Source organism: Danaus plexippus (assembly GCF_018135715.1).
Source record: "Danaus plexippus chromosome 18 unlocalized genomic scaffold, MEX_DaPlex mxdp_20, whole genome shotgun sequence".
Classification (NCBI taxonomy): Eukaryota; Metazoa; Arthropoda; class Insecta; order Lepidoptera; family Nymphalidae; genus Danaus; species Danaus plexippus.
In genome coordinates, this window is record NW_026869853.1 from 4,851,760 (window position 1) to 4,866,593 (window position 14,834).

General features: G+C 33.6%; 2 protein-coding genes across 2 annotated transcripts; one reads left to right on the forward strand and one right to left on the reverse strand.

Annotated features, from left to right (window-relative positions):
- Positions 1-473: 473 nt before the first annotated feature.
- On the forward strand, positions 474-3,203 carry LOC116773193 (all trans-polyprenyl-diphosphate synthase PDSS2-like). Its single transcript, XM_032665604.2, has 2 exons — positions 474-828; positions 1,283-3,203. Exons 1-2 carry the CDS (start codon positions 589-591, stop codon positions 2,243-2,245), a joined length of 1,203 nt encoding a protein of 400 aa, XP_032521495.2. The 5' UTR covers positions 474-588; the 3' UTR covers positions 2,246-3,203.
- A 267-nt stretch (positions 3,204-3,470) lies between these two features.
- Positions 3,471-7,167, reverse strand: LOC116773087 (all trans-polyprenyl-diphosphate synthase PDSS2-like). The gene is made up of 4 exons (XM_032665469.2): positions 6,847-7,167; positions 6,212-6,518; positions 4,769-4,924; positions 3,471-4,257 (listed from the first exon to the last, which is right to left on the reverse strand). Exons 1-4 carry the CDS (start codon positions 7,060-7,062, stop codon positions 3,701-3,703), a joined length of 1,236 nt encoding a protein of 411 aa, XP_032521360.2. The 5' UTR covers positions 7,063-7,167; the 3' UTR covers positions 3,471-3,700.
- Between the last annotated feature and the right edge of the window lie 7,667 nt (positions 7,168-14,834).

Sequence of the window (14,834 nt, forward strand, 5' to 3'; positions counted from 1 at the left end):
CTTCAAAATTATGTGTACAACTGTATATTTTCAATCTTCTTGTAACCTGTTGCGAAGTAATTAAATAAAATAGGATTAAAGGTCATATACAGATGCGAATATTATGTGAAAGTTTTGGTTGACTCAATATCTTGATTAAACATATTGACACTTTTCTTGATATACGATATTCATTATAAAAGGGCTGTTTTAAAAAAAATATATGCTAACGAAAATTTTTCAAATATAATAGGTCGTTGTATTGGCATTTGTAATTAATATTACTTAATAATTACATAAGTTGTATAATTAAGAGATTTTAAAATAGGTTATCCTTGTAAAGTAACATTAAATAAAACCCGTCATATTTAATACACATAATTAGATTTCAGTCATAAAGATTTGAGCCTTTTATTATTGTTTGTCTGTATTACGCGACTGGTTTCTAAACGAGAAACGTAGCTGTCATAATAAAGAACGTCAATTCAACTGTCAATCTTATATCACTAAAGTAGGCGCGCAGTACGTAAATTTTACACAACACTTTTAATTGTGACAGAAATTAAACGTAAACTAATCTAATAATCAGCTATTAAATAAATATTAAATATGTCATACGCTATGTTACGATATTTCCGACGAACTGCGTTGTTATCCAGTAAAAAAAGGCTCGAAAGCACCATGACCAACCTAACCCAGGAGGACTTTTCGTTTCATCCTCCTATGCCTCAATGGAGCAAAATAATTAGGGAAGCAGAGAAAATAGTAGGATATCCGACCTCCTTCATGAATTTGAGGTGGTTATTAAGTGATGAGTTCGCCAATCTTGCTGTGCAATTGCGAAAAATTGTAAGTACTATTTGAATATTACAAACAATTATTCTCTGTTTTTACTCTTAAATGTTTATAACATACTAATTCTTGTATAAAATTTATCATAAATTGTTTCATTGTATTATATTTTTCATGTTATTTTTTTATATCTTAAGAAATTTCCATATCTTAATTTGAACACCCTAACATTTAAGGGTTTTGTAAAAATTTTAATGATTGAAAATCTTTATGGATATATTATTTATCTAACAAATATTATATGAAATGCAACATTAATTAATGCTTTTGTGTTATGTAATAAAACACAAGGTTCAGTCAAGGTTATTTCCTCAGAAACATGTTTTGAAACACAATTTATTATTGTAATCATTATGAACCTTCAAAATTTAATATGAGATCTTTTGCTGAATTTGACATTGACATATAAATATATTACTCATAAACTAATTATTATATGTAAAACTTTTAGGTAGGTAGCAACCATCCCATTTTAAAGACGGCTAAAACTCTCCTTAATAATCAGCACAACAACCTTCAGCCATGGGGTCTCATAATATTGCTGTTGTCCAAAGCAACAAATGAATCCACCCATTCAGTACAAAATACAACACTTGTGGAGCACCAACGAATGTTAGCCGAGTTAACAGAAATGATACGCACTGGCCACTACATACACAGAGGTCTCCTCAACATACCCGTTGAAGAGCGAGACAAAACCACAGACACATCAATGTTTGCAAACAAAATTGCTATATTGATTGGTGATTATTTACTTGTTACAGCCAACGGAATGTTGGCTCGTTTGAAAAATCAAGATTTGTCATATTTAATATCTACAGCATTAAGAGATCTCAGTGAAGGTGAATTCTTTGGTCCTCGGGACTGTCAAAACCTGCCTCTACCTGGAAAACCTTCAGATGGGAATAGTATAAATTTCAAAATATCTAATGACACAGCACCATTAAATAACTCAAATGTGTTAGGGTCACCCAAGGAAGAATGGATGATACGGACTTTGTATAATGGTGGGACTTTATTTGGACGGGGTTGTGAGGGTGCGGTATTGCTTGCTGGGAAGAGTGCAGCAGAGCAAAAGCAGGCCTACCTCTTTGGCTGCCACTTATGCTTAGCATGGCAAGCCGCAAGTGAATTACAAAAGTTTAGTTCAACAAGCAAAGAGCCAGTTTCTCTTGTGAGTGCCCCATTTTTATTTGCCATTAACGAAAATCCTGAATTATATGACATGGTTAAAGACGTACATAAAATACCAAGCTTAGATTTTGAGGATATCAAAGCCAAGGTCGCAGAAACTAATGCTATTGAGAGAACTAAATTGTTATATTCAGATAATGCATCTAAGGCAATCCGTTATATTAATATGTTTGGTAACAACGAGTCAGTAGATGCTATTAAAAGATTCATCGAGACTTGATGTAAATTTTGTTTAGGTAAATTTTAGGCACAAATTTAAAAATATATCTTGTATACATAATAGTAATAATTATCATGTCTTATGATATGCACACCTATTGTGTGACGTGTCCAATTGATACACTACCACTGATAATATTGATAAAATATTTGAAATAGAATTTTTACTGTTGCCGCATCAGAAATGTTTATCAGAATCAGAGATTATATATACAGATATTATGAAAGTTGCCAGATAAGTAGGGCAGGGTATATTTTGTAATAATATATTCTTTAGCATTGTTTGAAGTTTCCGATTAATTTTACCTTAACATATTGAGTAATTAGAACATTTACTTCTTTGCTTTAATTTGTTTTTGTTTTTTAAAGATGAAGTTATACTGTATAATATAAGCAAAGGACTTGTTATAGTATTTTTTTTTGAAAAATGATTTTTTTACTCACTTATATATATTTAGCAATGATAAAATGTTGCTATATACGCAATTGCTCGCAACGGTGATTATTCCAAAGAATTGTGTTTAAAATGATATCTATATCAGTCGCCACAGGACTTAAGTAAGAGTGGCATCCTCATTAACACCAGTATCTTTTAATATGAAATACACAGGATTTGTGAATAGAAAACGTAAAAAACTGTCTGTTAATAGGCACAATAACGATGCCAACTTATAGTTACTACGTAGATTATATTAAGTTTATTGTATGCTTATTTACTTTTAATTATTATATTGTTATACAGTAAGATGGTTGTTAAATGTTTGAGGTTGTTTAACTAAATATATTTTATGATCAGATGTCCGATAAAGCCTAACCTTACATTTACATCGTCGTGTTGTAAGAACGCGACCTTGTTTAATAATTCATATTTTGGAATCGTTTCTGTTAATGTGCTCTAGGATTCCTATTTGTTGTGATAACATCAGTCATTGTTTTAAAAATAAATAAATATAATTGTTTGTTTTATTTTATATAAAACACCTTTTACTGATTACGCACTACACTACACTTACTTTTTTTAGTAACATGGTTTTAATTTTTATTCATATAAATCACTTGTTAAACTAATTATCATATTAAATTAACATATTTAACCAACATTCTAAATTGTATTTTATAAAATATCACACCAATGACCTCTTTAATTGACACTATATTAATTTCCCGCCATTTTTATCTTTATTAGCGTCACAGGTAAATTAAAAAAAAAGTATTATAAAGTCATATTATACTTTATTAAAATCATACATATTTGTTTATAGTTTTCAATCGGACTCAAAATATCGACGATGGCAATGGAAATCAAGTTCTTATTCTTCAAAGTAAATAATATGATTCTTTTTATAAAACTTTTTCATTGTTCCTAATTTAAAAACACTTACTTTCATATGATGTAGTTCAAAAAAATAATTGAGAATATTAATTTGCGTCTATATTTAGATATATTATTTCGCCTTTACTCCATGTATTGTAGTGTTTCGTTATGTACTGTCCAAGCCATCTTCTGTATTGCAGCACGGGCGTCCTTGACAGGGAATTGGTCACTATTCCTCATTATAGCTTCTATTTCCTCATTAAGAAATATCGTCAAATACTCCAAAGATCTAGTCGCCCTCACAGCGTAATATAATTGCTTGTATTCTATAGGCTTTTTCTCTAACTTTGATTCTATAATATAGCTATAGATTGTTGGATACTCCCATAGTGCTATAATTACGGGAGCCCCAACTAACGAATAAGAATATGGATGTGTGAAGAAGTCTTTCACGTCCAGATACAATTGCCAGATAATAGCCAAGTGTCCTCCCAAAATATAAGCCTGCCTTTCCATATCCTTTCCCCAACCAGCAAGTTTCATAGCACCCTGACAGCCCTTTCCAAGTAAACTTCCAGATGTTAGCATTGTACGTAAAAGCCACTCGTCTTTCCCCTGACCGAGAAATTCGTTGGAACCAAGTTTAGCAAGGTTATCCTCCTCTTCCCAGACATAGTGACTCTTTACTTCGTTGCTGGCTGCAAAGTATGAGATCAATATTTACAGAATAAAAAAAATAAACCTCTATATGTATAACTCTATACAACAACATTATGCATACATACAAAGAAAACTGTGTTGATTGTAAGAGTTGAGATCTAAATTATAGCAGATATGCTTTCTAAATTCAATACTATTATTTCTTAAACTATTTTAACAAGCTACACCTATGTGATTTCCTCAATTACTATCCTCACGAATACACTGTTATGCAGATGTTTATTAGCATTCTGTTGCAAATTTTAAATATAGCGCGAAGGCATTAGTAAGTGTTTAATTACTACGTTAACTCCAACTTTGATTTTCAGTTGTGCACATATTAATGATACCATAGTTTGAAAATTATAGTTTGATAATAAACAAACTGTCACGTCACTGAAAGCAATTAAAGATGAATAAAATCGTTTAAATTTATTACTGACGAAAGTGTATATGGAATTGTGTTAGTTATCTCTTATCAATGAAATAAATAGTAAACAAAACACTCACCCTTTGGTCTACTGGGCAGGGGATTGTGGTCATCGTCGTGGTCGCCGAGAAAATCTCCCTCAACCAAATCCCGGAGACCAGTCGAGATAAGCTCGGTCACTTCATTGTTGTGCAAACCGCCTAAATGTTGGAGGCACGTTGCTAGCAAATAGTCTCCTGAAAAATATTTAACAGATTCCGTTATTGATTTTTTATTATTAAGTAATTATTATATTATATGGAAAAATAATGATACCTAAGATTTATAAATAAAACAAAGCTTTTCGGATATTATCCCGCGATTTTATTTCACCTCAACTGATCGTGATCACGATTGCTATAAAGAAACCGATATCGAGTTTATGTAGTAATATAATAATTAAAAAAACGTCATAATATCCAAAAACCTTTTGTTACGTTTATATGGAAAAATGTTTGAAATTTCTTTGAATACTTGTTACAAGGCTATACGTAAAAGTAACAGCCGGGAGTATACAAACATTACTCCCTTATTCATTCCTTCAGCTCTTGAACAGGGTCAAAGCATTGAATGACATTGCATGGCCTCTGCCAGATCTCCAAATGATAACCTATTGTATTGTAAATCAATGCTAGTCTCGTCACCGGACGACATTAAGGCTATTTTCTATTTTGAAAAAAAAAACTTTAGTGACCGAGAATATATCCTGTCGTAGTTATAGTAAAATACTCCCGAGTTTGTAATTTACTCCTACTCCTAAGCTGACAGACGTGAGACATGCGATAGGTGAAAGAAAGTTGAGACGTTACAAGAGTGTATCAATTTATTGGCCACTACATTAATAACGTTTGATTTTCGTCATAATCAAAATCCATATAAATGATATTATGACATTGTTTAATAGAATATCATCACACAAAGCAGTTATGCTTATTGCACGTGATATCTATGTATATATATTTTTATTTATTTATATATTTGGGCACCTCATCATAACTCATAAGTGAATAATGAATAGTTTCAAATTAGTGTTAATCAACTAAATCAAGAATGTAACTGTAGTTATCTGCTTGGCAGGAAGAGGGTCCGCATTATATATAGTTTCCGGAGCTGATAAAACATTTAAAATAGGTTGAATAGCTCCAAATACTTACACTGGTAAACTAAATAAATCTTATTACCAATTATTTTTAGCCTACCAATAATTTTTACATATTATGTGTATATATATTAACACGTGAAGCCTAACCTTTGTTAATATTTATATGAAAATTTCGTGAAATATCACTACGTTAAAAATTACCTGTAAGCAGAAATACATTCAATTTGTGCAAGTGAAATTAGGCCGCCATCTTTTTCTCTAATATATATGTCAATGAATTACTGTCGAATAACTATCGTTCGGCAACATTTAGGTAGTTGTATTAAAAAGTAGTGCAATTAATACGTTGATAAGTTTAACTAAAACCATCTCGTCAACTAACCTGTAAGCAATACAATTTTATTTCCATATAACAAATCCTTATACTTTTTCCCGTGTTTCTCCTTCTCCTGTAAATTGGCCATGGTCTTGTGGATCAAATGGCCAGTTCTCTTCATCTCCACGATCTCAGCCAGCGCCCTCTGTGCGTGGAGGACTCCCGAGTCATAGTGATCTCTCGTGTACTTCCTGACATCGATACCGGCAGCTTTCGATGCCAAAAGAATTATAAGTCCCACTGATTGAAGGTTGCTTTTGGAGCCAATGAGTAGGTTCTTCGCCGATTTCAAGAGCGGATGATTTGTGCCGACCTGCAATATTTTTTTATTCACTGGCCTAAAATAAAAACCTCATTTACTGAGTGAAATGAGGTTAAACCTAATATCTATATTATTTGGAATATTTGATAATATCAGATTCAAATAATTTTCTTTTATTTTATATTATCACTTTTTCCAATTATTCCTAATCCTCACTACAAGTTTAAAAACAATACTACATACGGAGCATTTTCAATCTTGTGCATACGATGATACGCGCGTATTAAAGTAAGGACATCTAATTATTATTATACATTACAATACCATTTGCCTTTTCTAACTACCGTCAATTGTATTTTAGTTGGAAGTATTAATTTACCAGTTTCCTCAACTGTATAGCTGTGTTAGCGATCTCATCATTGAACAGCCACCTCAGGTTCAGGAAAGACGTTGGATAGCCAACGATTTGCTCTGCCTCCGAGATGACATCACGCCAGTCGAGCTCCTCGCGTTTGCAAGAGCTGTGACGAACGGATGCATTGGCTGTGATTCGCGTAAAGCAATTTGATTTTATATATTTCAATGGTTTAAACATGCTTTTAATTGGAATAGATATTGTATAAATATTAGTCTATTTTACGTCAGCTATGACAGCATGTTCATGATAGAACATAAATAGAAGTGTAGGTATTTTTTTTTAATAAATAGGATCATATACAACCTTCTTACATAAAATTATTTATTATTTCCAATGAATTGCCGTGTTTGTGTTAATATTTTGACATGTATGTGTTTAATGAGAGGAACATAATATTTTTATAAATTTTATGTTTAATTTAACACACCATTATTCTTTTATCATGAATTAAATAAAATTATCACTGTGAGTACTAGAATATTATAAAATATATTACAAAGAACTGTGTTTCTTACTCAGAAATTATAAAACTACTAAATTGATCTTGATAATATTCTGTAAATATTTAGCTTAGAGTAAATAATAAAGTACTCTTTGTAAATTTCAAAGAAAAAGTACTCAGTGATTCAGATTCTCCAACGAAAATGAATTCGAGTTTTGATTAAACGGATTGTTAAAACCGAGGAAAAAAATTGTTTCAATTGGATGTTCGAATGCTGTTACAATCAAAGGGCTATAATTAGCTTAGCCTTTAAACGATTCATAATTATAGCAAAACACCAAGTACGAAATGGAGATGCGAGATTTAACTTTATAATTACGGAAGGCCTTAATTGTTGGAATTGGATTTAATCTTTTGATCTCGAATGTCTAAGGATACAATTACTAGTTCTTTCTTTTTTATTGTAAGAAAATCATACGGTAAATTTTTTTAGGTATCTTACCAATAAATTCAATGTTACGGAATTCTAAATATTTATAAAAATGCATAAATAAAAGATAATTTAATAATATATTACAGATAGTTGTATATTACGAAAAATGCAGTTCCGCCGTCGGGATAAATCTTGGTTGAAAACTAAATGTATGACATTTTTGAGTTATCTATTTACTTTTACAAGTCCGCCATTTTCAAGAGATCGGTTTAGGAAAGATCATACTTTTAAACCGAAATGTTATGGACGATTTACGACCGCTAAGGCCAGTGAGCATTCAGACACGCCCAGCTATTATATTGGCAATTTTGGGGAAACTAGTTTAAATCCATGTACATAATAATACTGTATAGGAAGGAAGAAGATGCAACCTCTTGGATCTCTTTTTCATTTCCGAAAATGATACTTTCGATAATATTTCTTGCATGTGTAACAACATAATAAGGAAGTTTCAAGCCATATGCAAATTTGGAGCTAAATAAGTAATCTGATTTCATTAGATTAAAATAGAAAATGCATATTATTTAAGACACGATATTTCCTATAGCAGAATAATAATCATTTGAAAGTTTCTTAAATGGCACAGATAAAATAAATAAAGTATATCTTTGGAATATAGATGTGCAATTTGCATTCTAAAGCCGACATTCTCACGGTAGGCAATCACTTGAATCTTTAATAAGACCTGACTAACGGCCTAGATAGATAACTTGCAGATGTTTGTTTAAGTTCCAGGTAATTAGGCAATAAGCTAGTTTAAAAGGTCCCACCTTATGAATAGTAATGCTAAAAAATATTTTCCTATATCTTTAATAATTATTATGTTTATTGTGAGATCGTGTAATGAGTGACATTAAAAATTATGAATGACATTTGAAGCGATTGGGGATAAATATTATAAAATTATTTGCAAGATTTGACTCAAAGTTGCGTGGAAATGTTGAAATTTGTTGGAATTAATTATAATTTAGCAGATATATAGAATTTTTTTCAAAGAAGGGGATCGATTTTGAGAAAAACTATTTGTAACTGATGTATAATTATTACTATTATTTGATTAAATTTAAATCGGGTTTCTTCTATTAATGAGGTCAATTTTATTTCTTATTTAGGTTTTGTAGGAACCGAACTTATCAACATATCTCGGACCTTACATGGTTTTTGCAACCTTGCGTAAGCAGAGAGCGGGATCCTTGACAATACTTAATTGGCTGTTTCGGTAGCTGTTAACGCGGGGATCTTGATGTGAACTTTACTCAAACAGGCAATTAACAACTACTATAGGAACACTTGGGAATTTATCAAAACACCATACCTGCTTCGTCAGCTGTCGTTGTCCTTATTTAAATATCTCATACGTACCGACTATATTTTGATTCGGGCCTGATTCATACGGACAATGCAAAAATACCCGATAAATAGAGCAAAAATTATGGATGTCGTGGAATCGGCATCATTGGCGACATTTAAATGTACCGGCGGTGCTTTTACGTCGGCCATTTGCATTCGAGATCGCGTTGATCGGCCATCTTGTTCGTTTTTTTCCACTGATGTGTTTGTTTTGTGGGCGCACTGAGCTCAAAACAACTTTAGTGACATTTGCTTACAAAGTTAATGCCGATGCGAATTTTTCTAAACATTCTAAGGATTATTAGTCGTATTGCAATAACATGGTTATTATTAATATCTAAGGAGGAATTTTTGTTTAACAACCATGAATTCTTTACTTTTTTTTAATCGAAGGTGTTATCTTTTTTTCCTTTAATACAAAAAAAAATACCTATTTATTAAGTAGCAAGTCTGAATTAGACTCCTGGATCAAATATTTCAACTTAAAGTTACCTTAAAAGTTTGCAACAGTACAAGGAGACTCTAAATAAGAAAATATAGTCTTTAGGATTTTTATAAGGGTAGGATTGTAGATTTTTAAGTGATGCAAGTGTACCACAGACTTTACTGGAAAAACAGTTTACAAACAGAAAGGCCGCATCCTTTATATTCGGTAGCGGCACGTCAAAGGAGTCGCAATCGTTACTTCAGCCGTTTTGCAACATTTGAAATAACGAACCTAATTACAGACTACGGCGTTAGTGTCAATACGCTTATAGTATAAAGAATTATCAGTTGTATGAAAAAAATATATATACAGTTTCACAGTAACTTCCTGACGCGTTACGTCAAATCAAGTCATTTGTGACCTTTTTAAAATAAAATCTTTTCTATACAATTCACTAGAGATATTAGTCAATAAGTCGTTGAAAATATACCTAGAAGCAAATGGATAAACATTTATGTATTTTTTTACATTTTTATTTCTTTTAAATTTTAATTATGTTTTTATTCATAAGTACTGTGTATTCTGTACATGTTAGTAACAACATCTGCCTATAAATTGTTTGTAGGTACTTGTTTAATACTTAATAATATTTAAAATTCTTCGTTAACATACCGACGACTTCAGTTAAAATGTTAAAAATGAAACAAATAAACCAAGATATAATCGTTTATTTTATATAACATGAAAAAAAAAACTTAGGTACAAAACCGACATGTCGCCTTTGGAAATTAAAGGAAGAGGAGAGAGAGCAAAGAATTGAAAATAACAGGAATATAATATACCTTTTGCTATCATTAGATGCAAATAAGCACTGCACACCCTACCCATATAACAACTAAACCTATATTGTTTAATTCTTACTTACATACATTTAATCATACATTATGAAATACAAATGTTTACAGACATTTAAAATGACATTTCATTCACGATTGGTTAAACGTGCCATCTATCAACGTAAAAACGAAACATTATCGATCGGCCGCTGCTAACTGCTAGTGCCGCTATGCAGCCAGAGCGGCGCTAGGCACAACCACTCGGTGCTAATTTCCATACAAAAATTCTCAAGGACGATCGACAAATCTCTTGTGTATGCATAAATGTTTGCATGTGTGTGTGTGCGAAAATCTATGTTGGATTGTATTCGAGAAGCACTGCATACTTTTTTTCGTTTAAAATTACGTTGTCAAATGAAACGGGAGTCTCTGATTGGTCGGTAAACTGTTCATATATTTTTTTCGCTATTTTATTGTTATTGAATATTGTCATTAAATGACAGTCGTTTATCTTTCTAAGCGCAAGTGAATAAGTTTTAATTAGCTAATTAGTGAATAGTGAATTAATTTATTAACGAATTATGGAAAATTATAGCTGTGAGATCTGTGCTGGTGATGTGTGTTTATCGAAATATATTACGATTAGATTTTCAATATTGTCGTTTGATAATAAAATTAAAATAATTACAAAGGGAATGTGTGTGACCAGTTGAGAGTGAACTAAAAGAAAGGTAATGTATAATAAGACGAAACCTCTTAGCATTCAATGGATTCACCGTGCGGGTGCCGGGTCCATTGCGTTGCAGGGAGTGGAGCTTCAACAGTGCCTGGGACTTGCGACCCAGGTGTAGGTTTAAGGGGCCCCTAACTAACGCGCGTTAACGCTCACCTCCACTGTCCAAGCTCCTCTCCCTACCTAACCATATTTGAAAAGAACCTACTAGGGCTGCCTTCGAGGTACGTTCCAAGAACGAATTGATGTGAGTTCTGGACAGGCCTAAGTCTTTTAGTAGGTTGTAGAGAGATTTAGCTGTTATACCTCTCGCTCCCACTTCTACCGCGTATAAATCCACGACGAACCTATTTCGAGTGAGTTCGTTTGTGAGCTCGTAATATTTGTTGACCTTGATGGTATGGTCTTTGGGGATGTTGGTTTCCCAAGGAACCGTAAGCTCTATCATCACAACGCGCTTTAAGATTCGCGAACACATGAATATGTCCGGTCTGGAGGCCGACGCACAAATATCCTCGGGGATTTTGTATTGTTTTTCACACGTATCCATCATTATAGTCCAATCCGTAGCCGCTTTAAGGATGGAGTAAGGCTTGACATTTGTTTTTATAGTCCTAATGCCCTCTCTCACAAAACCTACTGATCGCTCGTTTGTGGTTATTCCTTTTTGCGCTCTGGCTACCGAAAGACTAACCGCTTCACGTATGATTTCCAAAACCCTATCGTGACGACGCGAGTATTGACCGCTATCGAGGAGTACCCTACATCCCACTAACAAGTGCCTAGCAGTTCCAACTGCCTTCCCACAGATATAGCAAGTCTTTTCGGTACCTTTACCCCATCTTACTAAATTACTCTGATCTGGGAGAGTCATCTGGAACGCATTGAGATAGAATTTTAGCAATGCTGGCGACCAATCATGGATTAAGGTGCGCCATTTTAGTGCTAATGGGATGCAAAAATCTCCTATGTCTAACCACTCGTTCTGCATTTCTAAACTTATTGCATGGATCTTATATTTATCATTCTCGTCTTGTCGAATAAAAGACTTCAATATATCCGTATCTTGGACCTTCCTACTTGATCCTAACCCTACTCTGTTACTTTGCGCTCCTATCATAAACTGCTTGTGGAATTGAAGCCTTGACTCTAGCTCTGGGGCATCTTTGTCTTTTGGGAGCGATGTAACGACGTCATCCTGGGATTTCCCCAAGATGTACCTCTTGGAAACTCTCAGGTGTTTATAGAGCTCCGATGGCCTTTTTAGACTCATCCCAAAACTATTGCGATCCCTAAATAAAGCCGATGAATCAGCCGTTAGCGCGAGCCCGAGCCACAACTTCAACATCTTTATGACGCCTGCATCTAACTTTGACAAAAGGGTTTTATTAAAATCATAAACGAGGAAAGGCCAATTTAAACGTGAAGTTAGATAATTATCGTAGATCCAAGCTTTTTTAACGTTACTGATCTGTTGGCTATCTACCTTGTTGAGATCGTTCAAAAAGCTATCTACTATACCTTCCAAAGATGGAGTACGACCTATATTATCAATCTTCCGACCGAGAAATTTAAATGGTGCATTTTCTGTAACCGTAGAAATGCATTGACCGCCTAACGATAATCCCGGATCGTATGAGGTGTATCTTGTACTCCGCCTACCGAGACACAGACAGTGACATTTACTTGGTTTTGTCCTCAATCCATCGGTCCACTCACAGAATCTATCCACTTCATCTAATAGTACTTGACAGTGTTTGGGGTTACGTGTCAGTATTGCGAGATCGTCAGCGAAGGCTAAAATGGATTCCGTGTATTTATTATTAAACTTGAACCGATACCCCCATTATTAATTACGGTAGTAATCCGAAAATATTAGTTTCATTTAAATGAATATTTTCGAAAGACCTCATTATTATCAATGTTTTAGAAGAGGAAATGATGAAAATTGGTATTTTTTTTTCAAAAATAGTCTGCTTACTCTACCCCAAATCTCTGTGCACTCCACTGGTTTATACAAGCCACCCTGTATATAACAAACATTACTACAGTTCATAAATTTATTATTACATACAAAATAGTCAATTATTATTCTCAATGTCACGTAGCCATTCAAACTTAATATCTCTCGTTACGGCACATTTTTAAAATTTATAAGTAGGGGAAATACGTACAAAATGACATATATATACAAAATGACACAGGCGGGTTATTTTAATTTGGCGGCTTTTAACACAAGACTGACAGCGTCACCACTCGGCCATCACTATTTTCTATATTCTGGCATATTTTGAACGTATCCATTTCAATCGTCCCAGTGCCATAGCCGATGACAGGTAAACACGCGTTGTAAGTTTTTTTCGCACCGGCAAAGTTTTTATTCCAATGGTAAGTTTTTTGTTATTGTTACTATTTATGCAGAATTTTTTTCATTATTTGAAAATTTACCTTCAGACTAAATAACTTTTCTCTAGAAAAAGAGCTTGTATTATATTTACCTATTTTAAAATTTTATTTCTCGCCAGTCGCCTGTCTTGGAGTAAAGAGTCAATGAAAAAAGCTATCGAGGCAGTTCGAGAAATAAAAATGGCTTGGTTTGGCCTCAAGACCATTTGGTGTTCCTCAAGCTACTCTTCGCAAATATGTTACGGGAACTAATAAAACTTTGGAGTCAAACTCAAAAGGCCTTGGTTGTTTTCAAGCTACCTTCCCGCCAGACATATTACTAAATAATTGGAGAGTTACAAACACGACAGGAAATAGACAAAATAACTTGTGTGGAGTCAAGGCACGAAGGGCAAACACCTTGAGCAAATACTAATGTGCCAAAGGTTGGTGGGGTCATGGGAAGTGAGTGGTTAGATAATTTCTGCTCTTTACCGCCTGAATCTTGGTCTCTCATACTATCATACAACTATTTTGCAGAATATTATGGTCAAGGATTACTCCAAGTTTATAACATTTGACGGCAGTTCTTCGCCGGTGAGGGCGGTGTATGTGTGTTTTTGAAGTTACGGCATGTTCCGAGGCTTTTATGTGTGTGTAGTGTCAGTCTTTATTTTGTCTTAAGGCTCTGAAAGCTTCCCTACTAGTTTACCCAGTGGCGTAGCTAGCATAGGTGGCATCCTGGACGGATTTTGTAGGTGTCACCCCAAAATTTTTAATTAATTTTAATTTGCTGAAACTTTTCTCACATGAAGCAACTGATGCACATATTGTTATAAATAACTTTAGTGTGACCGCTAGATTCGGAAGAGATTCCGTAAAATCCCATTCCACAATGAATTTCAAATAGTCCAGTGTCACCCAATTAGAGACAGTAATATTAGCCGCTTTTAAATATCTTCTCAATCTTGGTATTTCTAAAAGTAGTTCTATTTCTGATACTTCATCGTAAAGGTTAGTAAATTTTGATATAGCAAATTTTAACTGTTCAGTGTTTGCCGAAAGCAAGGTCTTCGACTGCACAACCTCAAACAATGAAGTTACGTCTTTGATGGACTTTACTCTTGTTTCGAGTTCAATATTGAATCTGTCAGACTTTCTAACATGTCCTTTTGAAGTTCCGCTCTAAGAGTAAGTCCTGCATCGGTGGACGATGCTAACTCACCAGGCATGCGTTTCTTAGGACGAATTCGTCGTTCCATCGGAATATTGTATTCTTCCGA

What these genes read in the sequence shown, in the direction of transcription:
- LOC116773193 (XM_032665604.2), top strand. Translation starts at nt 589, where the DNA reads ATGTCATACGCTATGTTACGATATTTCCGACGAACTGCGTTGTTATCC. An exon ending in CTGTGCAATTGCGAAAAATT is followed by an intron (nt 829 to 1,282) that starts GTAAGTACTATT and finishes TAAAACTTTTAG; the next exon opens with GTAGGTAGCAACCATCCCAT.
- LOC116773087 (XM_032665469.2), bottom strand. Translation starts at nt 7,062, where the DNA reads ATGTTTAAACCATTGAAATATATAAAATCAAATTGCTTTACGCGAATC. An exon ending in CTATACAGTTGAGGAAACTG is followed by an intron (nt 6,519 to 6,846) that starts GTAAATTAATAC and finishes AAAATATTGCAG; the next exon opens with GTCGGCACAAATCATCCGCT. An exon ending in CCTGCCCAGTAGACCAAAGG is followed by an intron (nt 4,258 to 4,768) that starts GTGAGTGTTTTG and finishes CATACTTTGCAG; the next exon opens with CCAGCAACGAAGTAAAGAGT.